The 24,857-nt window shown below is 40.6% G+C and overlaps 2 protein-coding genes across 3 annotated transcripts; both read right to left on the reverse strand.

Moving 5' to 3' along the window:
• Positions 1–329: 329 nt before the first annotated feature.
• ptpn21 (protein tyrosine phosphatase non-receptor type 21) lies at positions 330–14,113 on the reverse strand. 2 transcript variants are annotated; one of them, XM_083903033.1, is made up of 20 exons: positions 13,872–14,113; positions 12,934–13,227; positions 11,840–12,009; positions 11,527–11,624; positions 10,312–10,388; positions 10,132–10,202; positions 9,805–9,892; positions 9,562–9,650; positions 8,988–9,075; positions 8,603–8,682; positions 8,392–8,499; positions 7,897–7,957; positions 7,693–7,774; positions 6,081–7,606; positions 4,926–5,066; positions 4,162–4,377; positions 3,545–3,673; positions 3,230–3,464; positions 1,866–2,026; positions 330–1,778 (listed from the first exon to the last, which is right to left on the reverse strand). In XM_083903033.1, the coding sequence occupies exons 2-20, from the start codon at positions 13,111–13,113 to the stop codon at positions 1,650–1,652; spliced, it is 3,729 nt and encodes a 1,242-aa protein (XP_083759159.1). In that variant the 5' UTR covers positions 13,114–13,227; positions 13,872–14,113; the 3' UTR covers positions 330–1,649. The 2 variants fall into 2 exon arrangements, with proteins under 2 accessions (XP_083759159.1, XP_083759160.1); XM_083903034.1 differs by lacking the exons at positions 11,527–11,624; positions 13,872–14,113 and having other exon boundaries at positions 12,934–12,999.
• Positions 14,114–19,476: 5,363 nt separating this feature from the next.
• spata7 (spermatogenesis associated 7) lies at positions 19,477–23,591 on the reverse strand. The gene is made up of 12 exons (XM_083909967.1): positions 23,392–23,591; positions 22,929–22,991; positions 22,749–22,838; positions 22,572–22,619; positions 21,752–21,855; positions 21,118–21,578; positions 20,998–21,034; positions 20,769–20,890; positions 20,635–20,685; positions 20,448–20,525; positions 20,283–20,340; positions 19,477–20,186 (listed from the first exon to the last, which is right to left on the reverse strand). The coding sequence occupies exons 1-12, from the start codon at positions 23,432–23,434 to the stop codon at positions 19,545–19,547; spliced, it is 1,797 nt and encodes a 598-aa protein (XP_083766093.1). The 5' UTR covers positions 23,435–23,591; the 3' UTR covers positions 19,477–19,544.
• Between the last annotated feature and the right edge of the window lie 1,266 nt (positions 23,592–24,857).

A 24,857-nucleotide genomic window follows, 5' to 3' on the forward strand; every position in this document is an offset into this window, starting at 1 on the left:
TTAGAGAAAAAAATATGATTTTGACTGTGCAATCTGAATCTCTGTTAAGGAAAACAATCAGTTTTGGTTTTTCATGTCAGGTTATAAAGTTCTTACTTTCTCTGATATCATTTATGTAAAGATGATAATTTTTAAAGTTTTAATTTATTTAATTAAAACTCATAAATATAAACTCAATCTCGTTGTTTTCATTGTCAGCGACAGCAGACTGGGGTGCAGTGGCCAGTTCTGACCACATGGTGGCATCATCGACTAACAACAGTTCAGAGGTTGATGGTTGTTGACAAATATTTATTCTTGATGTAAAGATTTTCTACACTTCAAAGTTTTCCTATTAATACAGGGTTGTTGTTTTTTTTTCAGTAGATACAGTTTTTACAGTTTTGTACAATAACCAATATTCATTAAAGCTGAATTTTACATTGTTTACATTATGAACAACGGACCTGTACATGGACAGAAGTTACACCTCAGGCCAGAGAAAAAAAATAAAATCATTCTTTTCAGTCTTCGCACTAAGACTCAATTGTTATCTTAAAACCACAAACACAAAATCTCAAAGCAATTAAAAAAAAATAAAAAAATACTACAGCTTCAGTAAAGAAACAAACAAATCACTTTGGCCACATTTGTAGTTTTCCTGGTTCCTTGAACTGCAGATCCTGATCTTTTTATCATTTACAGCTGCAGCAGGACGTGTTTATCGTGAGGAGAAGCTTTGTAACAGAGGATTTCACACAGAAGTGAAAACAAGCACGTGTAGAGTAACAGAAGACATGGATAATGAGCATCACAGCAACAAGAGGTGACATTCTCACGATAGACATGTGACTTCCTTCATGCTCTTTAAAAATAAAGGAGGGGGCTTCAGGAATTACTGTAATAAATGCCACAGACAAACATCTAAATATCCTTCATTTTACACAAAACAAAGCGTTTCGTTTTTAGGCTAAGATATTTAGGCACCGTCTTAAAAAAAATAAATACAATTTCAAAATTGCTCAAAATCGGCACTCAGGGGCGATCATAAAAAAGTAACAAAAGTATAAAATTAATTTTCCAACCCCCCTCCAAAAAAAGTGACTTTTCTCTTCCACTTCAACTGTACTTCCATTAAACCTTACATCAAATCTCAACAGGCGTTTTGCTCGTTCAGGTGCCGACACTTTACTTCAACAGCGTCTTCAAACGTAATCAAACCTTCATGTAAAAACTAACTTTCCTTCATTAAATCAGAATCAAAATCAACTCCAACTTCAAAACACGGGCCTGTATGAAAAAAGATAAATGCAGCTTAATATTGGTTCAATATATACAGCAGAGTACTACAAAAGTGCTGAGCTTTATTAAGCAGTAATGTAGGTCAAAATAATATATAATACTGTCAAAAGGCAGGATTTTAAGTCTTCATGCTCCTTCATGTGGCATTGCGTCGTCTTCTTTTTTCCAAACATATATAAATCCACACATTGTTCCTTCTGCCCTGCTTGATTTTAATACTTGGCCTAAAGCAGGGTGCACCGTGCACCGACTGCTACATGAAGAGAGGATCCTGCAGAAACACCATCACAGTGCAGTTTGGCTTTAACCTGGAACAAGTTCCACCCTGAAATCACCTGAAATCATCGATCACCTCGTGCGCCCGAGGCTCAGATCAGCCTGGAGTTGCGGAGGTACTGGATGAGGACTTTGTAGACAAAGTTGTACTGAGACAGCGTCTGAACCATCATCATCCTCTGAGTGCGCAACTTCCACAGCACTTCTGGCACATTGAGAGGCTGAAAGAGACGACACAGCAGAGCAATGAACGAGTGTTTTATCGTCAAACACAGGTGAAGAACGTTCACTGCAGTTGTCTTTGTTACCTCGTTGTGCTCCAGACAGGCGATCATGATCTCTGACAAGACGACCACTCCAGTGCGTCCCACTCCAGCGCTGCAGTGGACCAGGACAGGCGGAGTTGTGTTCTTTGGGTCACTGATGCTGTTTGTGTGTCTCCTCACAGACTGGACCTCCTCCAGGTAAGCTGGGAACACATGAGAACACTCGTGAGATTTATTTAGGGGAACAAATACTGCATTTTTATATTATGATACTGCAAATCATTTGTTTTCTTAAAGGTTAGAGCTCTGAATTGGGTCTTTTTTTTCCTCTCATTTTATGATTATGATTTAACCGTATTTAGATGTGAAATGTAACACAACAGTGTCACCTAGTGTATAAATGCATTAACATTAAAAGTGTTTTTTTCACTACTGACAGGTTCAACATGTTATCTCAAATGTTGCCCAACAGGAAAGGATGTCTATGGATATATAAATGTGCCTGTTTTACCCAGTGGATGCAATGCAACCTAATAATGTTTGTACGGGTAATAGTAAGTTACAGCTTTGGTGAAATGACCGCTGCCTATCCAGAATGCATTGCTAGTCTTTAAACACTGCAAAACAACACAATAATACATAATCTTCCGTAAATATATAAATTTGTATGCTTTTATAGATGCAAACACTAGAATATTACTTTCCTATCAACTTTTGTACTATCATCACAATGAAACAAGTTAGATTTGAACACCATGACTGTGAAATGTACTGAATTTGCTGGGTATATATAACATATTGTTTTACTTTACTGGTATCTGTAAGCCCATACAACCCCATGGCATGATCCTGATGATGCAAGGCAGAGCTGCATTTGTGTCAGTAAACGGTTAGATCGTTTAGGGGCAGTGAAGAAGGTGTAAAGTTGCCTTGGTGTGGTGGTCATGTAAATAAGTCTGTGAAATATCCATAAAATTGTAATGATTTTTTTTTTTTCAGATCTCGTGCTTCCTCATATCGGAGTCCTGAGTTCATGTACAAAGTTTGGTTTTGATATGTGAAAGTGTTCCTGATATATGAGCCAACTTCCTTTTTGGCGGCTACGTCACCACTTTCGTCTGGCTGTGATGGGCAAATGCTTCCGAAAATCAAAAATCCTTTTGGTAACGTTTGTGAGGCTTGGTCCAAGGATCATGTATGTCAAGTTTCGTGAAGATCCGACAAAATTTGTGACCTGTGAAAGTTTAGTTTCGCTTTCTAGAGTTGCTTAAGAAGGACAATAGTGTGCTGCCTTTCAGCAAGCACACCAATTATGACTTTTTTGTCTCATTTTGGATGACGTACTAAACTACGACTTAGTTTCATACGTCATCCAAGAAAAAGCACAATGATGGTAAAACACTCACTGAGGAAGCCTTTAAAGTCTTCTGGACAACCGTGATCAGGCCAGTCCGTGTACTGTAGGTGCCAGACAGTCCTCTCCTGACCCGTCATGAGGTGTTTGATCTTCAGTCCTGTGGTGGCGTAGCAGCCGGACTCCGTGCGGAACCGGGTGGTGATCTTGAAGCGTCCGTACGTCACCGTGTTGTGCCGCGAGCCGAGTCGCGGCCAGTACCGGAAGCTCTTTTCTCTGCCGTTCTCCTGCAGGAGGGCAGCAGAGAGGTCAATGGATGAAAAAAAAGGGGCAGCAGTGAGACTGCAAATATGAAAACTTCACTCACCTCTTCAGCAGTAACCATTGCGATGATGGAGACCCCCTGCTCCCACACCATCTGCCAGAAGTCCTGACACGTGTTTGACATGGGACCCTGTGACGCGATGTAGTTCCACTCTAGTCCTGCCACTGTAATCTAATGAGGTCATAAATGACACATTATTTACAAAAAAACAACAACTTGGCAAGGTGCTTTGGGAGGTTGGGTCACGAGATGAATAATCTCATGCCCAACCCTCGTAGAACCTTAATTAAAGTTCACGTCTGAACTATAATTAGAATATTATGAAGACGCACTGTGAGCTCACATAGTATTATACGATAGATCCATGTGAATACATCTAATTGTGACCTGTGATGTAATTGTTTGAGGTTAACCTACATTTCAATGCTCCTGTAATATATGTATGTAAAACATGATTGAGACACATCAAAAATAAATAATCATTGAATTTGAAATAATAAATTGCAGCCTTCGTGGTTTGCTTATTGTGTTAATTTTAAGCTTAATAAAAAACAGATTTATGTCTTTGTCAAATCTAAAGAATTAGGCCAGAGCCAAAAATACAGGATGTGTACAGGATGTGATTTTCAAGTGTACTTCTACATCTCTCCATAACTCACTCTGATGTGCGACGCGTTGATGTATCCCGTGTTGTTCTCCTTGGTGGGCACCAGCTCCACTCGGGTGCTGTCGTATGGCAGCACGTCTTGGAAGCGGTTCTTGTCGCCGCTCTCCTGCAGCAGGGCGATGGTGTAATCCCCCCCGGGACGCTTCGGGATCGTCTCGTACTCCTTCAGCAGCTCGCCGCTCTCCATGTGCTGTTCCAGCAATTTACACTGTAAACACAAGAATGGTGGCCAGTCAGTACATCACTGTCATGCATTGCATAAGCAGCAGCACTGATTGGCTGATGACCTCAATTTGACTTTTTAGTTATTTGAGTTCCTCGGTTTATTTAACACAAATAATGTGTTCAGAAACTAAGACATCATACTTAACTTTCTATTACTGTAGTTTTACTTTCTATTACTGGAGAGAAAGCAGTTTACAGTACACGGTCGTGCAAGGTGTGGTTCAAGGGTGAATTAAAATTGATCTGTCCCTTTAAAAAAACACGTGTTTCTTATAAATGTACAATTTTGTACAAACTGCTCAAGAATTTCTTGAATTGTCATGCATCTGTCAAAACAAGCCATCATCCAGCAGCTCAACTCACACCAACAAGCAAAACAAGTCGCTCTGAGTTATAAGATCTGTCGAGGCTCCGACACGGCACATGCTATAGATTTGTAATACAGTATATGAAATGATATTATAGGCTCTAAATGCATAAACCTAACATTTGTTACTGCTTTGACAAGCAAATCAAAACCCTGTGCCCTACCCTTTCGTCATTCGAGGCTCGTTCAGGATCATCCTTGAGCTCGTCGTACATCGGCTGCCTGGACACTGACAGCCCGTTGAGCTTTGCCACCTTCAGTGGGCCCATCTTCTTCACCTCTGACCTCGAGCCTTTCTTCATGCCCTGGTTTGTCAACAGAGTGGAGAGTGGAGAGAATAAGTGAGGATGAACGTGTGTGTGTGAACCTGACGGAGTTGGATTAGTTAGAAGAGGGGCGGGACGGCGCTGCGGCGCTGGGTGTTTTTCAAGCAGAATGTCACTGATCTGGTTTACCGAGTCAGTCCGACTTCATTCTTTCAAAGCCTGTCAGAATGAGCATGTTTGCATAATTCGATGCCTGAAATGCATTGTGTATGCATACTATTGTTGTCATGACATGAGTCACAGACATCATGTTACTATTAAAAAAATAAAAACACATGCCAACAACATCTAAAGCAGTCGATTTGTCTTCTGGGGTTCGTTGGACTATTTTTACCCCGTTTCCACAGAGCAAAAAAAAAGTTGGAGTGTGACCGAATGTTATTTGTGTCTGCAATAAGTTACAGAGATACTTTTCAGACATGGTTTAAACAAACCGATCGGCTGCTATCACTTCAATCTCACAATTGGAGCTGCAACTAACAATTTTTTTTCGTAATCGATTAATCATTGGTCAGAAAATTATTTAAAAAAACGTTGACCAGTGTTTGACAAACCTTCGTCTTGTTTTGTCCATGTGGAGCAAAGACACAAAGTAAATATTCAAATTTAAGAAGCTGAAACAACCAGAAATCTTGTTTTAATAATGATAAAAAAGCTTCAAACCGATGAATCGATTATCAAAATAGTTGACGATTAATTTAGTAATTGATTAATTGTTTCAGTTCTAATCACAATAATGCATATTAAAACACAAAAGATGTCTGGAAATCTTTAGAAGACCATCTCTGGGAACAACTGCTTATCAGCCAAATATTTGTATGCTTTTCTATGTGAAATGAAAATAAATTAAATCTCTTTCTAGATTATGGACTGATGTTTCACACATAAGATTCTAACGATGAATAGTGTCAGCTTCAAACTACCACTGCATCATGCTAATTACATAATCAACCAACGCTCAATTAATGGGAGGAGATTGACAATACAACTCACCGGAGGAGGCAAACCTTCCACTGTTTTCTTCCCAGGCGGCACATCAGACACTGGTCTCTTCTTGAAGTCTGGTTTCAGCTTCAGCCTGGCCTGACAACTCAGGTCTCCCTCTGAGACTGAGGGCATAATCCTCGGCTGTCTTAAGTCTGACAACAGGTACAGAGGTTCAGTCTCCTGAATCAGGGGGTGAATCTTGTATGTCAGGGAGCTTGCAAGAGGGGGGCTGAGGGAGGAGCCTATAGGATATGCAGGCGGTGGCTCAATGGGAGTCTGCTGCTGAGGCAGTAGAGAGGAAAGAGAGGTCAGGCTGTGATGCGGCTGGGGCGCCTGCTCAGGAAGAGTGGCTGCAACTGCGTCTTGAGAAAGTGGAGTGTGGCGTCCGCTGTCATCCTCAAACTCCTCTTCCTCACCGCTGCTGTGAACCAGCATGGTGGCGTCTGAAAGAGATTTTTTGTGTCCATAACGCACGTCCTCTTTGATGTCGGCCCTTTCTTCTGTCTTTGTGTGTTCCAAGAACACACTGAGCTCTGAGCCTTGACCACCGAGCATCACTGGAGGAGGAGGAGGTGTTGCAATTTCAGCTGCGGAAGAAGACACCGTCCGCTCTTTGACTCTCATTCCCTCCAGACTTTGAGTCAGTCCAGCAATTTCAATGGAATTACGCTTCTGAGCGTGGTACGGTTGTCTGTGTGGGGGCCCGCTGTAGAGAGGCTCGGACACTTCTTGCAATGAGTGAGCAACAGGGAGACTGTCCTCTTGGAAAGTCTGTACAGAGTGGTGCACGCGCCTCGTGATCAGGTCCGGGTTGCTGCTGCTGACATACAGGTGACGGGACAGATCAGGTGTGCTGTTTGCAGGCCGAGGGTGGGCGTATGGGTAGGGGGGAGGCGGTCGGTACACTTGTGTTCTCATGATATTGGGGGCCGGATACTCCTGAGCTTGTTGCAACTGGACGTTCGTGAGTTCAGGGACGCTCACTGCTCCGAAAACAGGCCGCCTCTCTGTGGGGTAAGGATATGGAGAAGGGCTGTTAAAGCTGGAGCCCAGATGAAAAGGATAATGGTGGTGCTGGGCTGCTCCACCATGCTCCCCTCTTATTTCTGGTTGGCTGTAAACTAGAGGGTCTGGTCTACTGTAGGCGTATGAATTTCCAATGTTTAGGTTCCTCAACGAGTGACTCTGCCGGTGCTCTTGAGACAACATCATCCCTCCTCCCACTCCTCTGTTCTTCTGACGCATCACCGTCTCATAATCGGGCGTGTTACGGTAGGAAGGTGGGATGAGAGCACTGTGGCGATGCGAGGGGACGTAGTCTGGCCTGGTGATGTCACTGGTGATAGAAGGGTTGGATGACATGGGCGAGGGCTGAAGGTAATGTTGGGGATTGGTGAGCGAGCTGGTGCTGTGGGCACTGTAGACACTGCCGTTACGTAAGCGTCCTCCACTGGTGTATTCAAGAGGAGGGCAATCCAAGCTGGTCTGAGAGTGGTAGTAATAACCGTTCTGACTGTTCATGTACAGGTTGTCTGTAAGAGTAAAGAATGATAGAGTTAGGTGGTCACTGAACAAGCATCACACAGTAAAAAAAAAAAAATAATAACACAGCAGTTACCTTGTGATGATGTGTAAGGCTCTGTGTAATGGCCGTTGTAGTGCATTTGTGGAGGGGGCATCATGTAGGCTTGAGGCTTTGGCTGTAAGAATTCAGTTACTGCTCATTTAATCCAAATACTGTTGACAAATTCAACACCATGTGCAATAATACGAGCCAGAGATCAATAAAAGCACACAAATGTATGAAAAGTATGAACATTACCAGAGATATTCTGGTCGATGATCTCCGTCTGACCGGGTTTACAACCGTGGGCTGGGTTTGTCTGGTTGGAAAAGAAATATGGGTAAAAAAAAGGGTCATATAACCAAATCATACTTTTCCTTTTAGAAAGGAATATATGATAATATAAGGGGTTTCTACACAACATTTTTGGTGTTCAACTTTGGAGCACACACACCAAAGTTTCAAATTTAGAACTCAACACTAATCGAGTTCACCATTTACTTACTGCACTTTAGTGCATCAGAGGAGTTCAGCAAATGCTTTTAATTTGGTTTTCTTTGAACAAAACTTGTAAAATGCTTGGGTGTAACGGGTCATGAGGTTTGATTCTCTGCCCTGCTAAAGGAAGATACTTTATTTATGACATAAAAAGTAACTACAGTCGTTCCTGTTAGCTAGAGCAATCTGTAAGGGAAAGGTGTTGGCACCTGCTTTGATAGGCTACTGTAGGCGGTGGCTGATTGTGTTGCTCACCCCTTATCAGAAGGCAGAAAGGGACGAGAGAGCATTGGAAAGCGAGGAAAGGAGAGAGTGAGAAGGGACTTCTGGGAGCCCTCAGAAGGCAGGGGGTCACACTCCTCTCTGAAGAGAGGAGGACAGTCGTGAGGCAACAGCAGAGAAGAACACAAGACGACGAGGGACAAAGAGACAGGAACTAGGCGAGACGTGTTAAAAAAACACTTACAAACTACTCTTGTTAATCTTATAAAACTTGAGTCTGGCCAGACACATCCGGCACACATATTTGGAGGTTTCCATGTCTTCCTAAGAAAAAAAAAAAGTAAAAGAAAAAGAAAGTAATTAGATGGTGAGCCTGTAGTGGCGTGCAAAAGTCTGAAAATAGTTTTCCATTCAAGTGTAATTGTTTATTCCCTAATATACAGACACAAACATCCCTGTGTAAACCCTCCAGTAAATCTGACTTTATCATTATTTATATATACACAGGTGCATTGTTGGAAATTTGCTGATGGAAAGGCCATTTCCAACTTAGCTCAAATCTAATAAGAGATCACAATGTCCCTTGGGATGGGTGCGAGCAGAGAAGATTGTAATGGACGCAGACTTACGGTCTGGAACTGAACACTCTCCTCTCTGTTGGAAAGCTCCAGGGCAAAGAAGGACCTGTTGTGACTCATGTTGTTAATTTCGTTCCACCTACACAGCCAATTAAAGCACAGTGGCAAAGAGAAAGGAGAAAAAAAAAACACATGATGTTACTGCAGTCTCAAAAACCCCACAGCACTTTAAAAGACTGACTGCTTTTAACAATGCATAATAAAAGTCAACTAAATGTTATGGTATGTACATACAATTTAGCTTGGGTCATGACTGTTTGCTCACTCACGAGACTGACATTACATTCCCACCATCCTTACTATTACTGTCTACCTGACTCATCTCTCAGACTAGGTTCTGGTCTAGAATGCACTAATAAACATTACACAAGAAAACCCCACCCATGATCTAAACCACACAAAGTCCATACAAACAGAATCCCCCGATTCAGTGCCATTTACTGCTGAGAGTCACAAGTTAGCAGACAAAGCCTGTATTCAATGCTTCATATTGAGAGGTTAACCATATTTCCTGAGCATCACAAAAGTCAAACAAAAGCAGTCTCAGATTTGTTTCCAGGGTTACCGAAATAAAAGGAGCGGCCTTCCGTTTTTGTGCTTGACAAAGATGCCTTCGAGGCATGACCCGATGGTGACATCTGCGCCCGTACTGTCCTGTTAAGATAAGAGGGCATTTGTTAATGTTAAAAAGAAACAATTTTAGATTGATTTTCAACCCAATAGTTCTTTGATGAAGCTGTGCAGAAGTCACTATAACACACAGTTTTAAACTTCCTTGAGGTCGGGGATGTGGGGGATCTAGACCAACCTTGGCTTGATAACTTTCCTGACCATAGCCCTCCATTTTCTCCACCTCCTGCATGTACAACATCTCTGCCTCTGGTGCAGACACACCCCTGAAAAATCAGAGGAAACAAGCAATGAATGTATGTAACATACCAAGACCAATAACATAAAACGGTGTAAAAAGAGGTTAGAGGAAACAAGACGAACCTCACCTGTGTTTTACAAGTCATTTTAAATCATTCCATTTAAATACTACACTGTATTGCATACTGTATATCCTGAGCAAGACTACGTGGGTCTGGAAAGATGAGAGGTTAATAAGTAAACAGACATTTGAAAGTGTGCTCACCTGAAAGACTGATACAGCAGAGCCACTTTCTGAGTGGCCTCCTCCAGCACTCGCTCATCCTGAATCCAGTCCTTCAAAAACAAAGTCAGGATTGCCTCAGTGTTGGTGTAAAACACAAACGTAGGCTACAACATGTACACATTCATTTTACATGTGAAGCAAGCTAAATAAAATGCTTACAATAGGGAAGAGCACAAATTTCTGGAGGAACTCCTGTGAATCGTATCGATTGTCATAGCGATAGTCTCCAAAAGCAGCTGTAAATTTAAAGATAGAAACATGGCAAGTGAATAAAACACAATTGGAACATGATATATGACACTAATACCCACTTAAATTCAATTACATGTCTATTACTGCATGAAGCAAAGAGCAAATTAGACAGTGAAGACATACAGAAAGCTGTACCTGAAAGAGTGTATGATGACTAGACAGACTCATTTTAAGAGCGATTGCTTCAGTGTCTGACAACGCAGAGGTCCAAAAGTGTCACAGCTTCAGGCTGCCTGCTGGCTGCATTCACAACTATCTGGAGCATCCCAGGCATCACCCATGTTCAAAAGCTACAACTGCCCTTCACTCCAAAATACCCCACTCGCTGGTGAACTACACCGCTTTATTTACAGCACCAATTCCAAGTGTAAGACTTAAGCTCCAGCAATAATATAAAAAAAAAATTGGGAGCACTTGCGAGACATTTCATGGGGCTTTCTACGAGACACATATAGCAGTTCGCGGCTGTAACAGTAAGTGATCTCAGCAGCTCTGCTATGCTAACAGCCAGCTCAGTAAGCTGCAGTGCCTTTTATAACTTTGTCAGCGGTGTTTGAGATTCTTCTGCATGGGCAAAACGGGAAGGATGTGTCTCTCTCATACATACAAGACACTGATAGATATGCAACCCCTAGCCCCTTACCATTAGACTAAACCTAAAAAAACAAATATTTACTCTCTAAAAAAAACTTTGAAATTTGGGCAATAGTGGTTTTTAGCCTAAATTTTAACCATAGAAATAAATGCACACACACAACTTTTACAAACTTAACAGGCTGCTTTAGGTGTGATGCTTGTTGGGTGCAGAGAGTATGATAAGAACAATGAAAATGTGTTAACTTTAACAGAGGTTTTTCTACTTTTGAGCAGCAGGACTTTGGTACTGAAATTCCAATTTCATCTTCCATTTTCTATGCTTTCAATAGAAACCCTTTTCTCTCACTACAAGGACTAAAAGGGTAACGGCAAAAAAACAATTGAGTTTTTTCAGTTGCCAACACCCAGTATGTAACAAACATGTGATTTAAATTGAGAAAGCACTTAATAAACTGGCAACAGGTGCCTGTCTATACATTTCTGAACACAAGTAAGCCCTTTCTAGTGTATTATTATTGATATTACCTTGCACTGCCAGGCTAGCTAAACGTATAGCTTGTTCACGCGAGCATGAGATCCTGCCCTCCAGAACATCCTTCTTCAGCTGCAGATAATACTGATATCTGTGGGGAGCAGAGGTGATAGACAAGCAGCAAACAACCAAACATGATTATTTAATTACTAATGCAGATACACTGCTAATCGGTTCTAAGTAGCTCTGTCTATTTCGAGCATTGAATGCCACATTTGCCTGAGCAGAGCTTATTTAGACAAACAAAAACATATCTTATATGGTTGCATGATGTCAGGTTAACTCATACCTCTGACGGAGCATTACCTTGTAATCTCCTGTTGCAGCTGGGCAACGCTGGGTATATAAAACACAACTCCAAAGTACACGGTGGGCTCCAGCCCATACTTGTCCAATTGCTTTTTCAGCGGCTTCTCCAAGTCAATCCACCGCTGCTGGTTCTGCTTATTGAAGTACCACAGACTGAAGTACGTTATCTAACGAGCAAAGAAAAGAAAGCAAGCAGACGTGTTACACTTCACCAACAGGCACAACACTTAACATTGAAGCGTTGTAATTACACTAGAGACAAAGTATACTCACTAAAATGTATATATATATATATATATATATATATTCACTAATAACTATTACACTTGTTAAATTATTCAAAATCTCTGGTTTAAGTACAGAAATGATTTACGGATGCCGTCATTCGATTGACATGTTTACACAATTTCCTTGTCATCTTTTAGGGACAGAACAGTGAATAACTTAATCAAGAAAATAATTAAATTATTAACCAGTTTGAAAATAATTGACTTGCTGCACTGTATTAAACATTAGAACAACATTATTACACTGCGTGAGATCGACATCGCACATGCGATCCTCATGTAGACCAAGAAATTCAACCACAGCAAAAGCTTTCTAGATTTACTCATTGGCGAGTCTTGGGGCTGTCGTACATCCCACAATAAAACACTGGCAAGAGAAGCAACCCCTGCAAACTTAAATTAAAATCTGCATACACTGATCAAGCAGAGGATAAATTCCGCCTTACAGCATTTGTTAATCTGTGTCCTCTTCATTGTTTCCACATCACATTGGTTTCATTAGCATTTTCTTCTATTGATTTCAACTATTGATTGTGCGACAGGTTTTTACTGTCAACACAAGGTTAAACCTGTTTATATCCAACTGACAGTTCTTTGTGGTGAGTGAATGTGATTTAACATCCTCCAACAAGGACAGGGATTATAAAAGATTTAATTATATGACCATAATGCTTTTCAGTATTAAGTTAGCACGAGTCAGGAAGCACACCTTCACAAAAACAACTTCACCTTCTTGCCCGAGATGGTGGCTATAAAACAAGAGACAACAATCAGCATTTGTATTTGCAGAAAGAACATACATACCTCTCTTAACTCCAGTCTCTGGGCAACTGCCTCCAAACATTCCTGTCCGGTGCTCTCCACTGAAAGTGTAAACTCAACAAACTCTCCATTGAGCTGCTGAATCCGGGTGACAAGACAGCTCTTGCTTGAAACAGTATACCTTCTAGTCCTTTTGAGTTTAAAGCCAAATGGCAAGGGCATGTTTCACACTTCCTCCGAGGGGGAAGGTCTTCACTCGGCCCTGAGAGATTATCCTCCTCGCTGTCCTCTTAAAGGTTTTGTGAATATTGCGAGGTTCATCATCAGCAAACAGATCTGGAAAGCAAGATGGAAAGGCTCACGACATACCCAAGCCAAAGCAATAAACGACAGACAGCATGCATGGAATAACAGTCATAACTGACATTAACCTATTACTCAAGAGCTTGTATGATTGGTTTGATTGTAAACATGTGAAATGAGGGATTCTTTCCATCCCGTTTAATCCAACGACACACCCACGAGACTGAATGTAGTACTCACAGCTGAGTAACCAAAACAATATGTGACGTAAAGTAATCCCAAAGTCACCAACTTTTGATTATATTAACATTTACTTAGCAGTACTTTAAGATGTCATAATTAAACGTTCTAGTAGACTGCCCTGCTTGAGAAATAAACACCAAAGTATGACATTAATTTCCCATTTTCAGCAAGGTTGTGGTTACATTAATCCCCTTCCGCTGGTTAGTCAGACCCAAACACACAAGAATTACCTGAATCAATACGCAGCAAAATACGTCCAAAATCTATGTTCTTCTTCACCACATTAGAAACTATCGAGGTCGCTTACCTCACTAATGTTCAACCTTCACAGATATTTGTACAACATGCGTAGCACTTTGTCAATTACTCTAGTAATGATATGTAAAGTAATGACTACAAATCCATGTAGCTTTGACGCTAGCATGCTAACTTACATCCCAGCAAATAGACGACACCCTTGGGAAGCTGACGTCGCCGGTAAATATTTGGGGCAGAAACCTTCACCGTTTCCAACAGGTGCAACCTCGTAGCCCAGTCAGGAATTAGTCTGTTGATGGTTCCACTATCCAGGTCAACAAATGGGCTGCTTTCGAGACACTTCCCGGAGCTATAGGTGGCTAATGTGTCTGAGGTTAGTTTCTGGATTGCACCCCATGCCTCTTGGTCCGACAGTTCACTCAAGTTCCAAGCGTGTTTCGCTTCCTGGGATTGGGAGAGCAACAAGTGTATTCCGTATACATCCGCGGCGGGGGCTCTATAGTTTGAGCACATCCTCTTCACGAGTTAATAAACTCCACAATTACAAATGAGCGTACTTGAAACTGAAAACTCATATATATTTGTAACGGAAAGTATAGTTAGCCGCGTGAGCTCGAGCTGTCGCTTTAAAGTGCACTATAGTTCCTCCCGCGGCGGAGGAATACGTGGAGGTTTCGCGAGCCATGACATCAGACAGCTGGAATGCCGGGTGGTGAAAATGCCACAAATGGGACGCAGCTGCCTGGAGCTGCTCTCTCCACCGCTGACCTGTCACTTTACCTTTTACATCCACTGACAGCTGTAATTCTGCACACACAGGAACATCATGAGGTTTTTTTTTTTAAATCTGCAAATGTTTGCAAACAAAAAAGCCCAAGTTTAAAATAATGGCTGTGCATGTTTTCTTGCTGGATAAGCATTTAAGAATTCAGCTCTCAGAACATGTACATTTCTGCTTATAAAACACCTGAATAACTTTCAAGATATACTATAAGTATGCATCTGCATTTTACAATACACCAATAGATACAGTTCCAGTATGTTTATTAAAGGGATACTTAAAAAGTACAAGTATCTTACCAGAAAATGACTTTGGTAGTTTTTTATAATATTACTTAAGTAACATTTTTAATGTTAATGACATTTACTCTACTTAAAGGTGCATTATGTAATAAACCTAAAGCAACTGGCCATAAAATCCTCCTAATATGCCACAGAGACTCAGCCATTATATTCATATAACATACTGAACTCACCAACAACAACAGTACAGCCAAAATATTTGCATTAAAAAAAACATTTTGCAGACTGAAAATCACGTTTATGTTTTGAAATCATGTTTTGACATGTGGCGCCACCTACCACCGTCTACCAATCATTGCAGTCAGTAGAGTCTCAGCTACCCAGCAATCACGGGTTGCCAGTTATGTCAGAAAACGAAACCTAAAAGACCTCTGTATTTTGAATTTGAATGTAGTAACCATTTTGGCCACATTCTTACATATGGCACCTTTAAGTATCAAAAGTATTTTTCTGATATAAAATTGACTGAAGTTTTAGAAGTAAAAGTGCAGTTAGATTAGATACATCAATTTTGTACTCGAGTACAGTACTGTTAGATTACATGAGAAGAAGGGAAATTTCTATTTTCAATTTGAGCTTGATCTTTAATTTTTATTTCAAAACAATGAACTCAAATAAATCGAGACAGAGAAGGTTACGTTGATGTAATTTCCAACCTTGTGCCAATAGATTGAGAGTCTTTATCTTAATTAGGTTATGATGAAGTCCTTGACTGAGGAGAAAACACCTTGTGCTCTTCACTGGTGTCCCCCTGATTCCAGACATGACAGGAGTGAGTTCAGCAGATCATTTGTCAGCTCTGTACTGGAGGTGGATATGTTGGTCGGCTCTTTAAGAAATTCACGCAGCTTCTCCACTAGATGGCGCATTTTACCCTGAAACAAGCAATGCAATCAGATGCATGAGAAGTTACTGGTTACATATCTGGAATTCTGCCTTTAAAAAACATTGCCATACTGACCTCCTCGACCTGAAGCCGATTCATGTCAATGTGGTTCTTTATCATGCGATCGAGGACCCTTACAGGGAACATGGACAGGCATGATTTTAGGAGACTGTAAACTGTTTAACTTCAGATTACCAGGTACATAAACATGTCAACAAACCTGTCAGACATATGCTTTCTGGACAAAATATCCTCTGTGACACCAAAAATAAAATTGAGGTACTTGAATTCGTCTCTGTAGAGGAAAAAAAAAAACTTGTATCACTGTCAAATCTTTGCTTTTTATCTCAATAAATAATGCACACACAACTTACTCTGCAAAAACTTTCATCACAATAGGAGATTTTGCGCCTTCCAGTGATGTCCTGGAAGACAAACAATCGTAGAGATCTACTCAGAAGAAAACAACTTTACATTAAAGATTCAACACGCTATTTTAACTACAACTTTACCTGGATGAGGAATCACAGAAAGAATGAGTCTTTTGTCTGGATGCTGATAAATATGTGCCATTCAGCTCCTCCTCACAACGCTCTGTAATGATCCCCTAAAACAAAACCGTATAAAGGAACAGCCAGTGTTTTTGAGACGTTCCCATGTTGAAATGCTTATGTTGGCTCATGTGAAACATACAGTAATTATGCCTAACGGGATTGTATGAAAAATTACATTTTATTTCCAAAATTACCTGAGATGGCTCATCCACAGCCTGTGTACATTCTGTGTTTTTTTTGCTGCATAGAAAACACACAACATATATATTTCAAGACATGGACAGTGGACTTTTGTTTACGTCAGGCGGGGAAAAAATACATTGAGCAAGTAAATAAAATTTGGGTTGCATTTGATGAGTTTTTAATATTGTGAGAACAGCACTCTATCTCTCTTTAAAAAAAAAAAAAACTCCCTGAATAAATACATAATTGAAGTGAGTCTTTTTTATTTCATTTGGCAACTTAACCGTGACGTCAGTTCAGCAGAAAGCAAACGACGAGTTGTGTGTCTTTCAGAACCACAGGTGTGGAAAGCAGCGAGGAGAAAAAGGGAGGGAGGGAGCGAGGGAAGGAGAGGTGCTCTGTATGTGCATAATTTTGTTTTGTTTTAAACTGTTTTGCATGTAGTCCTCACACTGGTCATTTGTGATGTAAATAATGACATGTATTAGACCTACACAGCTTAAAAGTGCACCTTTTTACGTGCAGCTGGCATTATTACTTATCAGGGACTGGCACTCGGATGCCAGAGGTTAATTTTGCAATTTGTGTAGCCTATGGTTGATTTACTTACTGCGCTCTTGTTGGTTTGCAATTTGCAAAAACCTATTTATCTATCATCTATGTGTGGTTATGTGATGCAGATATGAAGCTCTGGATTTGTTTTTCTATTGCATGTGTTATTGTCTGTATTTTACGGTTTTACATGGGTGTCTGGCAACTTCGTTGGCTGGTTTTTGTTGGATTAGGCGGCTTCTAAGATGTGATTGGGCTGGAAACTGGCAACACTGGACATGGACACACACAGGAGCTGGATAAACAGGTGCTAATAAATGTTGAAATACCTCCTGTCACTGGTCTCCTGTTTGGAGTCGGTGCAGTCCTGAGCGGGCTTCCTTTGTAGTGGCGCTCTGTAATAGCGATATTTCTCCAAGATTGAACTCTTGTCGGACTTCAGGATCTTTGGTGTGAACAGTCTGTCCTGGGTAAAGAGCTCAGAGTGTTTCTGGACCACGTCTATGCTGGGTGGCTTCTGGACATTCCTGTGGCAACTCTGACAACAGTTTAAGATATTATACGTTTGACTTTGTGATTTCAGATACTATACAGTCCTTGCTCATGGAAGAAGAAAGAAAACTTTGCACTTTAGTCTTGAAACAATTTTTTTTTCCCCCACAAATGACTGTTTTGGAAAATGTGTATGTGTGTAATTGTTTTCATTATTTTATTGTATGTGTTATTCTGCTATTTGTGTTTATTTTTGATAATTGTAACAAATGTCCTCTGATAATAAACCTCTATTTAATAGAATGCTTCACATGTACAACACATGTTCTAATGATATATTAAATGATGAGACTTTGAACGATGTCTCACCTGGGCTGAGGACGTTCTGCTGATGTATGAGACAGACTGAGCAGACTGAGGACGACTGCCTTCCCTGAAGTGATCCTTCTTGTTCTGCTCATTGTCTGTAAGCATGTATGTAAACACTACATGAGTACCAAAGCTCTCCTGTGCACTGTCTAACTACAAAGCAGTATATTTCCATATCTGATGTGGTATCATATCTTGCATACCATGATATTTTTCCCATCTCTTCAGCTAAAAGACCACAGTTGCAAAACCACCAGGGAAGGGGAAAATGTTTTCACGAACTTCTTCTTTAATATTTCATACTTGGATAACTTACATTTTACACTATGTATCAGGCTTCTGGGTGCTGATGTATCAATGACAGCTGTGGGAGGCAGAAATGTAAGATTATCACAGATCTTACATATTTTACCTTTCAACTCATCACGTTAAGCATATTGTGCTGCATGCAAGGGCTTCATCATTAAATCAATGTCTGATTGTGATACCTTTGGCTGAGTAAACTCTTCTGTGGTGAAACAGCATGTCTTTGATTGTGGACTGTGTCAATTTGTTGGACAGGGGAGTTTGTTTGTTGAGCTGCATGATCGAACCAGTCTGAATAACCAACCCACCAAATGTGGATTGTACAGCTGAAATTCTTCTTCCAGTTAGTTTCAGGGGGCTGTACACTAAACTGTGCAATGACGCCCTCTGCAGGTCAACGTTCCCAATCACATTTTGAAAGTAGTTATGTCATGGCTATAGTGATCATATAACACCTGACACATGATCTGTACAGATCAAAGGCACAAAGAGGAACTCTTAGTATTCACACGGGCTTCCATGCCTTTGATCTATAGTCTTATAATTCAAGTGGAAACATTAATTTCTCAGATTATCTGTTTGTGTTACATTGTTCTGGAAAGACTGTGTGTTTTCTCGTACAGATACAGTGGCATCACCTGGTTCTTTGGGAGCATCTTTGTCCTCCTCTAACCTGGAAGATGTTCAAGCCTTGAATTTTGGTCAGTAAGATTAGCACATCATCTCCCCACGACCCTCATGTGGAGGATTAAGCGATAGAAGATGGCTGGATTGATAGATTTGGACAAGACTTTGTATGGTGATGCTGCAACAGGTGAGATTATCCTGCAGTTGCAGGACAGTGGTACTTTACTCCAGGTTTCCTTCCAAAGTCTAAAAACATGTAGAGGTTAATTGGACAATCATTGACCGTAGTTATGTACCCCTGACCTGCGTCAGCTGGGATTGGCAGCAGACAATGTGTTAACAATGGCTGTGCATAACAGAATCAGAAGAATAGAAAATTTATTGCAATCGTAAAAGACACTTTCTGGTGACATCTGGAGTCATCTCACAGTAGCTACATGTGATCTAGACATGTGTCAAGTGAAACAGAACAAATTGCTTTTCTAGAAATCTGAAAACAAAGCTAGACCAGAACTGGGGACACGGCAAACCACTCCAAACTAAGGATGCCACTAATTTAACACTCCTGATGTCAGTGCAGTGCTGAGGACTAACCTAATGTTACGAATCAAAATAACACATTTTTATTGTAATAAGTGTAGCTCAACTACTATTACTCTGCATTTTGATAAATCTTAAGCTTTTGGGAAAAATGTGAATAAAACGTGAACAGGCTTTTAAAAACACAACCAGTGTTGAGTCACATTTATGTAACTATACCTTCAAATATTACATTTCTTCCCTCTCACCAACATAAGTCAGAACTCATCATCACTGACAGAAGCAACCGTGTTCACATGTTGCTCATCAGCGGCCTCCACATTAACCGAGTTATTGCTGGACACACGAAGAGACTCTGACAAACGGCTTCCCAGATCTTCGAGCTCTTGAGATTTTCCATCGTGACCGTCCTCGACTTGGTCTTGATTCAATATTTCATCGCTGGCTACAGAGGTGTGCTCACGCTTTTCATTGCTGACTTCTTCATCTGTTGCAGTGTTACCTGTTTGATTTTGATGGATGTCCTCTTCACTGACGTCCGTGTTCTCAGGGAGACGCTCACTGAGCCTTAACTTTTCCTGATTGTCACTCTCCTGCTCCTCTTCATTTGTTTTTATTGGTGACGCAGTCCTGTCAGGAGAACATACGGGTGTAGACACGAGTAAGGCATCAGTGAAATTAGGCGAATCGCAGCGTTTGATCAGTGACGCGTAGGAGAAAGCGTCTTCAATGTCTTCTTTGGTCTTTACTTGTTCCCTGCCTGATTCCAGAAAAGGTTGGAGTGAGTCCAGCAGTAGATCACTCTCCCTTTTTTCAAGCACTGTTCTGTTGGAGGTGGACACGTTGGTTGGCTCTTCAAAATCTTTACGCAAAACTGCCAGAAGGTGGCGCATTTTAGCCTGAAACAGACAATGAAATCAGATGCATGAGATGTTCCAGATGCCATTGAATTTCAAGCAGTGATTCCAACAACTTGCTGCTTTAAACTTACATACCTCATCAAGCCGATGCCGATTTATGCCAATATGGTGCTTTATCACCCGATCCAGGACCCTTACAGAGGATGTGGACAGTTACAAAACATTAATCACTTAGGATATTGTGAAATACACTAGTCTTTATTAAACATACTCAGATATTATCAAAACGTGTCAACAAACCTGTCAGAGATGTGTCTCCTGGATAAAACATCCTCCGTTACAGCAGAAATAAATTCGAGGTACTTTAATTCTTCTTCCCTGTTGAAGAATAAATAAGAAAAACACATTTCAATTTCAAGACTGCATCATTTTAAACTGTTATTAAGTCAACTGTTAAATCCTACTATGCACAAAATACAATACTTACTCTGCAGATACTTTCTTCCTATTGAGAGATTTCTTATCTTCTGGTGAGGTCCTAAAAGGTGAGATCATATATTTAAGAACTTATAGCAACAATATGACATTGAAAAAACAAAACATTTCCAATCACAATTTTACCTGGATGATGAGTCAAAGAAAGAATAGTCTCTGCTCTTGTTTGTGCGACTCTTTTGTCTGGATGCTAATAAATATGTGCCATTTGACTCGTCCTCAGACCACTCGTGCTCCGTTACAAATCCCTTTGATACAACAACAGGGAATTCAATAATTATATATCATGCGTTTATCATGATCAAATACTTATTCAAACCTATTTAAGTTACGTATTTAAATTTCTCAAAATTACCTGAGACGGTTCATCAAATTCTTCGGTGGTTTTCGTGCTGCCCAGAAAACACAGAAGACAACATATTGAAGACACGGGCACACACACACGTGCTGCATCTCCTGCTAAATGGCTACATACCCTCTGTCACCGCTCTCCTGTTGCATCAGTGTGTACTCGCTGCAGTCCTGAGTGGGCTTCCTCCGTGGTGCTCTGTAGTAGCGATATTTTTCCAGAGATGAACTCTTATCTGACTTTAGGGTCTTGGGGGTGAAAGGTTTGTCGTGTGTAAAGTGCTGCGAGTGTTTCTGGAGCAAGTCTCCGCTGTAAGTCTTCTGGACCGGGTCCTGGAAGGTCTTACAGAAACTCTGAGCTCCTGAAGCTGACAGTGACAAACACACTGACTGATTTCTGCGCAAAGCTGACTCTGGGCTCCGGAACTTTGACTGCGATGGCGGACGAGAGTGAGGGGAATGCTCCACTTTACGTGATTGTTTAACAATGTCCTGAGCGTGGAATGAAGTTCTTAACTTTGAGCTGGAGGCCACGGAGCTCCTCGAGCAGAGATACGAGTTGTCTTCATACTGCAAGGATAATCTACTCTGAAAACCACAAACATTTTCTTAAATTAGACAGTGCACATCATGAAAAATGTTCATCAAATTCTTCGGTGGTTACACCTTTTAGGACCTCACCAACAGGTAACACTGCAACAGATGAAGAAGTCAGCAATGAAAAGCGTGAGCAAACCTCTGATTTTGCCTTGATGTCTCACCTGGGCTAAGAAACAGGAGGCTCTGCTGTTGTTCTGTGTCAGAGAATGAGCCGACTGAGGACGACCTCCTTTCCTGAAGCGATCCTGCCTGACGTGGTCATTGTCTGTAACCAGATATGAAATACTGGATGAAGACAGGAACTACTGTCAAAGCAGTTTACTTTCATGTATTTTTAAAAGGTTCAGGTGCCACATTTTCCTGTCTTAAATTGTCTTAAAACTCCAGTTGTCTATCAACACTTGAAGATTTAAACCCTGAAATGACTTTGTGTTATCCCAGGAGAACAAGACTTACTACACTGAGGTATGTGAGGGTCAGGAAACGCAAGCGTGATAGCGTGGTAATAGGAAGAAAGCATTACTGTAACCATTAGCGAGGAGTTGCTTCCTGTACTCAAAAGTGATGACTCAGTGCATTGCGGTACATTATTTCTTATCAAAGCTGTACCCAGGAAGATCTCCGAGAACTCATGAACGCAAGAGGTAGAGTGAGATCCAACCATCTGGATTAAAAATGGAATAAAACTATTTCTAAATGAACTCTGTTGAAATGCACAAGGCATCAATGACGGGAGGCCAGAAGGGTGGTAAATGTGCTCACAGTTGTGTGAAAGGGAAGCTTGACTAAGCCCAAAATAAAGAGCATCGCAGTGTTCCAAAAATAAAGTTATGCCTCGACACCACAGACTCAATCTTTACCAACTCCCTTAATTGGGAAATAAACATATATCCAAACAACTGAGCCCCCAGAAATTGAATTCAATATTGTCCTCAGTTTGACAGACAAGGAATATAGTTATATATAATATTTCATACTTACATTTTACACTGTGTATCATGCTTTTAGGAACTGAAGTGTCAATGGCAGCTATGGAAAAATGCATAGAATGTATCCTTATCATGTTGTATCCTTATCAAGTTATATAAACAAATAATGCATGTAAAAGCTGAATTAACATTCAATATCTTAATGTAAGGGTCATAATGAATGGATCACCTTTAGCTGAGTAAACCTTTTTGTAATGAGACACCATGTGATCTCTGACGATGGACTGTGTCAACTTGCTGGATGAGCGAGGACAGAACGCTGAAAACACCAAGACATGAGACAATGTTCAATACACTGTAAAACAAAGGTCTACTAAACTCATATGAGTACAAAGATGCGAATACTTACGGCTACTTTTCAACGTCTGTCCTCTCCTGCCAGCACTGGAGCCCAGTCCTGATGACACACTCCCTAAAGATTGACAGATCATGAATGAATTGGGCATAATGGATTTAGCAGGCATGGTAGAATAAGAACTATCACATGCATACACATTCTCAAATGTGATAATTTTCCATTGTATGGACATATAGATAAATAGTCAGTATGAGGTGTAATGGTCAGTATTAATTTGGTTGTTGGTAAATACCAGGATTACAGTCATAAATAATCATAATAATGTACTGTAAACACGAATAGTGGCTTAAATTAAATCCTATATTACCTGAAACTGTTAGCAGCATTTAGATTAACGAACAGTAGTTTGAGTAGACACAGTATTTGGACACATTAGCAGCATGAGTTCATCCTCAGTTCGCGGCGATTACTAGCAAAACAGCGAGCTAATAATGCTAATAGCGTAATTCCATACCCGCTCTCGAGTCCATGACAAAGTCCCACTCAGCGTATCCCATTTTCCTCGTAAATATCCCGGCGCAGAGACTGCGGAGCTCGGAGACATCCCATTACGACAGTGTACACGACTGTAAACATGCTAAACACTGTAATGTGACGAAGTGAACGCGATGTCAACAAAACTAATGCGAGGTCATAAGCAGATGAGCCGCTCAGCAAAGCTTCCCGTCGCCATGATGGTTGCTACGGCTTCTTTCGTCATCACGCACACGCGTACGTACAGCACGCCACGCCCCCTACTCGTAACAAAGATGAGAAGAAACCAGTGGCGTGCACAGGGGGTGGACAATGGCCCTAATGGACAAAAAGCTTTTATTCTGAAAAAAAATAAAAAAGAACTTACTCGAATAGATTATGTTGCTAGCATTGACAGTTAACCTAAACTAAATGTTTGGTTTGAAAAAAAAAAAAAATGAAAACACTGCTGTCATGGAGACAGCCAGGTATGGGGAGTAAATGTCCGTAAAAATAACGACTTGGCTCAAACAAGAAGCCGTAATTCTTAAAAATTGAAATGATGCGCAATAACATATCAACACATACGAGTATGTATCTCATATTAAAGACAACGTCAACATTTTTGTAAGTTTAAGGCAGCAAACATGGGTTTTTGTTTCTGACTGAAGACATTTTAAGGCACTTGCTTACAGAAAATTGGCCCTCAACCATATTTACTTGCTGATCCCTGTCCTGTAAGATGCCCTTACAATGAAAAAGGCTGCTTTTATGAAGTTTCTTTTAGTCATATGCCAAAAACAGCCAAAAAATAGTGAACAAAGTGACTAAAAATGCGACACGAATAACTGCGTCTAAACATTGTAAGATCTCTGGGTGTGGCTGTGGTATTTTTGTTCATTATACAAGTGGATGGAGCCAGTATGAAGCCCATAACATGCGGGAAAAGCCAGATGATATCCTGCACAGTCATAAACTGTACACTGTAGCTCCTGCATATGCATTGCTTCCACACTGCTCTGAATTTTATTAAGATGTCTTTCTAATAGTGTGCTTTTTTAATATTCAAAGCATTAGGGCACATGAGTTGCAATTCAATACATCTCTTCTAGGTCCGTGCAGTAATAAATATCAGTCATGCATGACAGGAACATCTGATTCGTCTGATGACAGATATTAGAATAACTATGACTGTGACTTCAGTTTGTGCACTTAATTCTCACAAAGGAAAAGATCTGTTTCACAGTATAAACGTGTCATTGTAGGGAACAGTCAAGTGTTAGCCTACTGACACAGCTAATGTGCATTATGAGGTTCACATCTTATGACTTCATACTTTGCCTGCCAAAAGAAAGTTTGTGAGATAACCATGAGATCTTATTTACTTCTGTATGAATTGACCATACAAATTTGATTTCATGAGCTCATTTACTGTAACGCTGCAGTATGTGAAAATAAACCAGAACA

The sequence above is a fragment of the Microchirus variegatus genome, assembly GCF_963457635.1.
Source record: "Microchirus variegatus genome assembly, chromosome: 2".
Classification (NCBI taxonomy): domain Eukaryota; kingdom Metazoa; phylum Chordata; class Actinopteri; order Pleuronectiformes; family Soleidae; genus Microchirus; species Microchirus variegatus.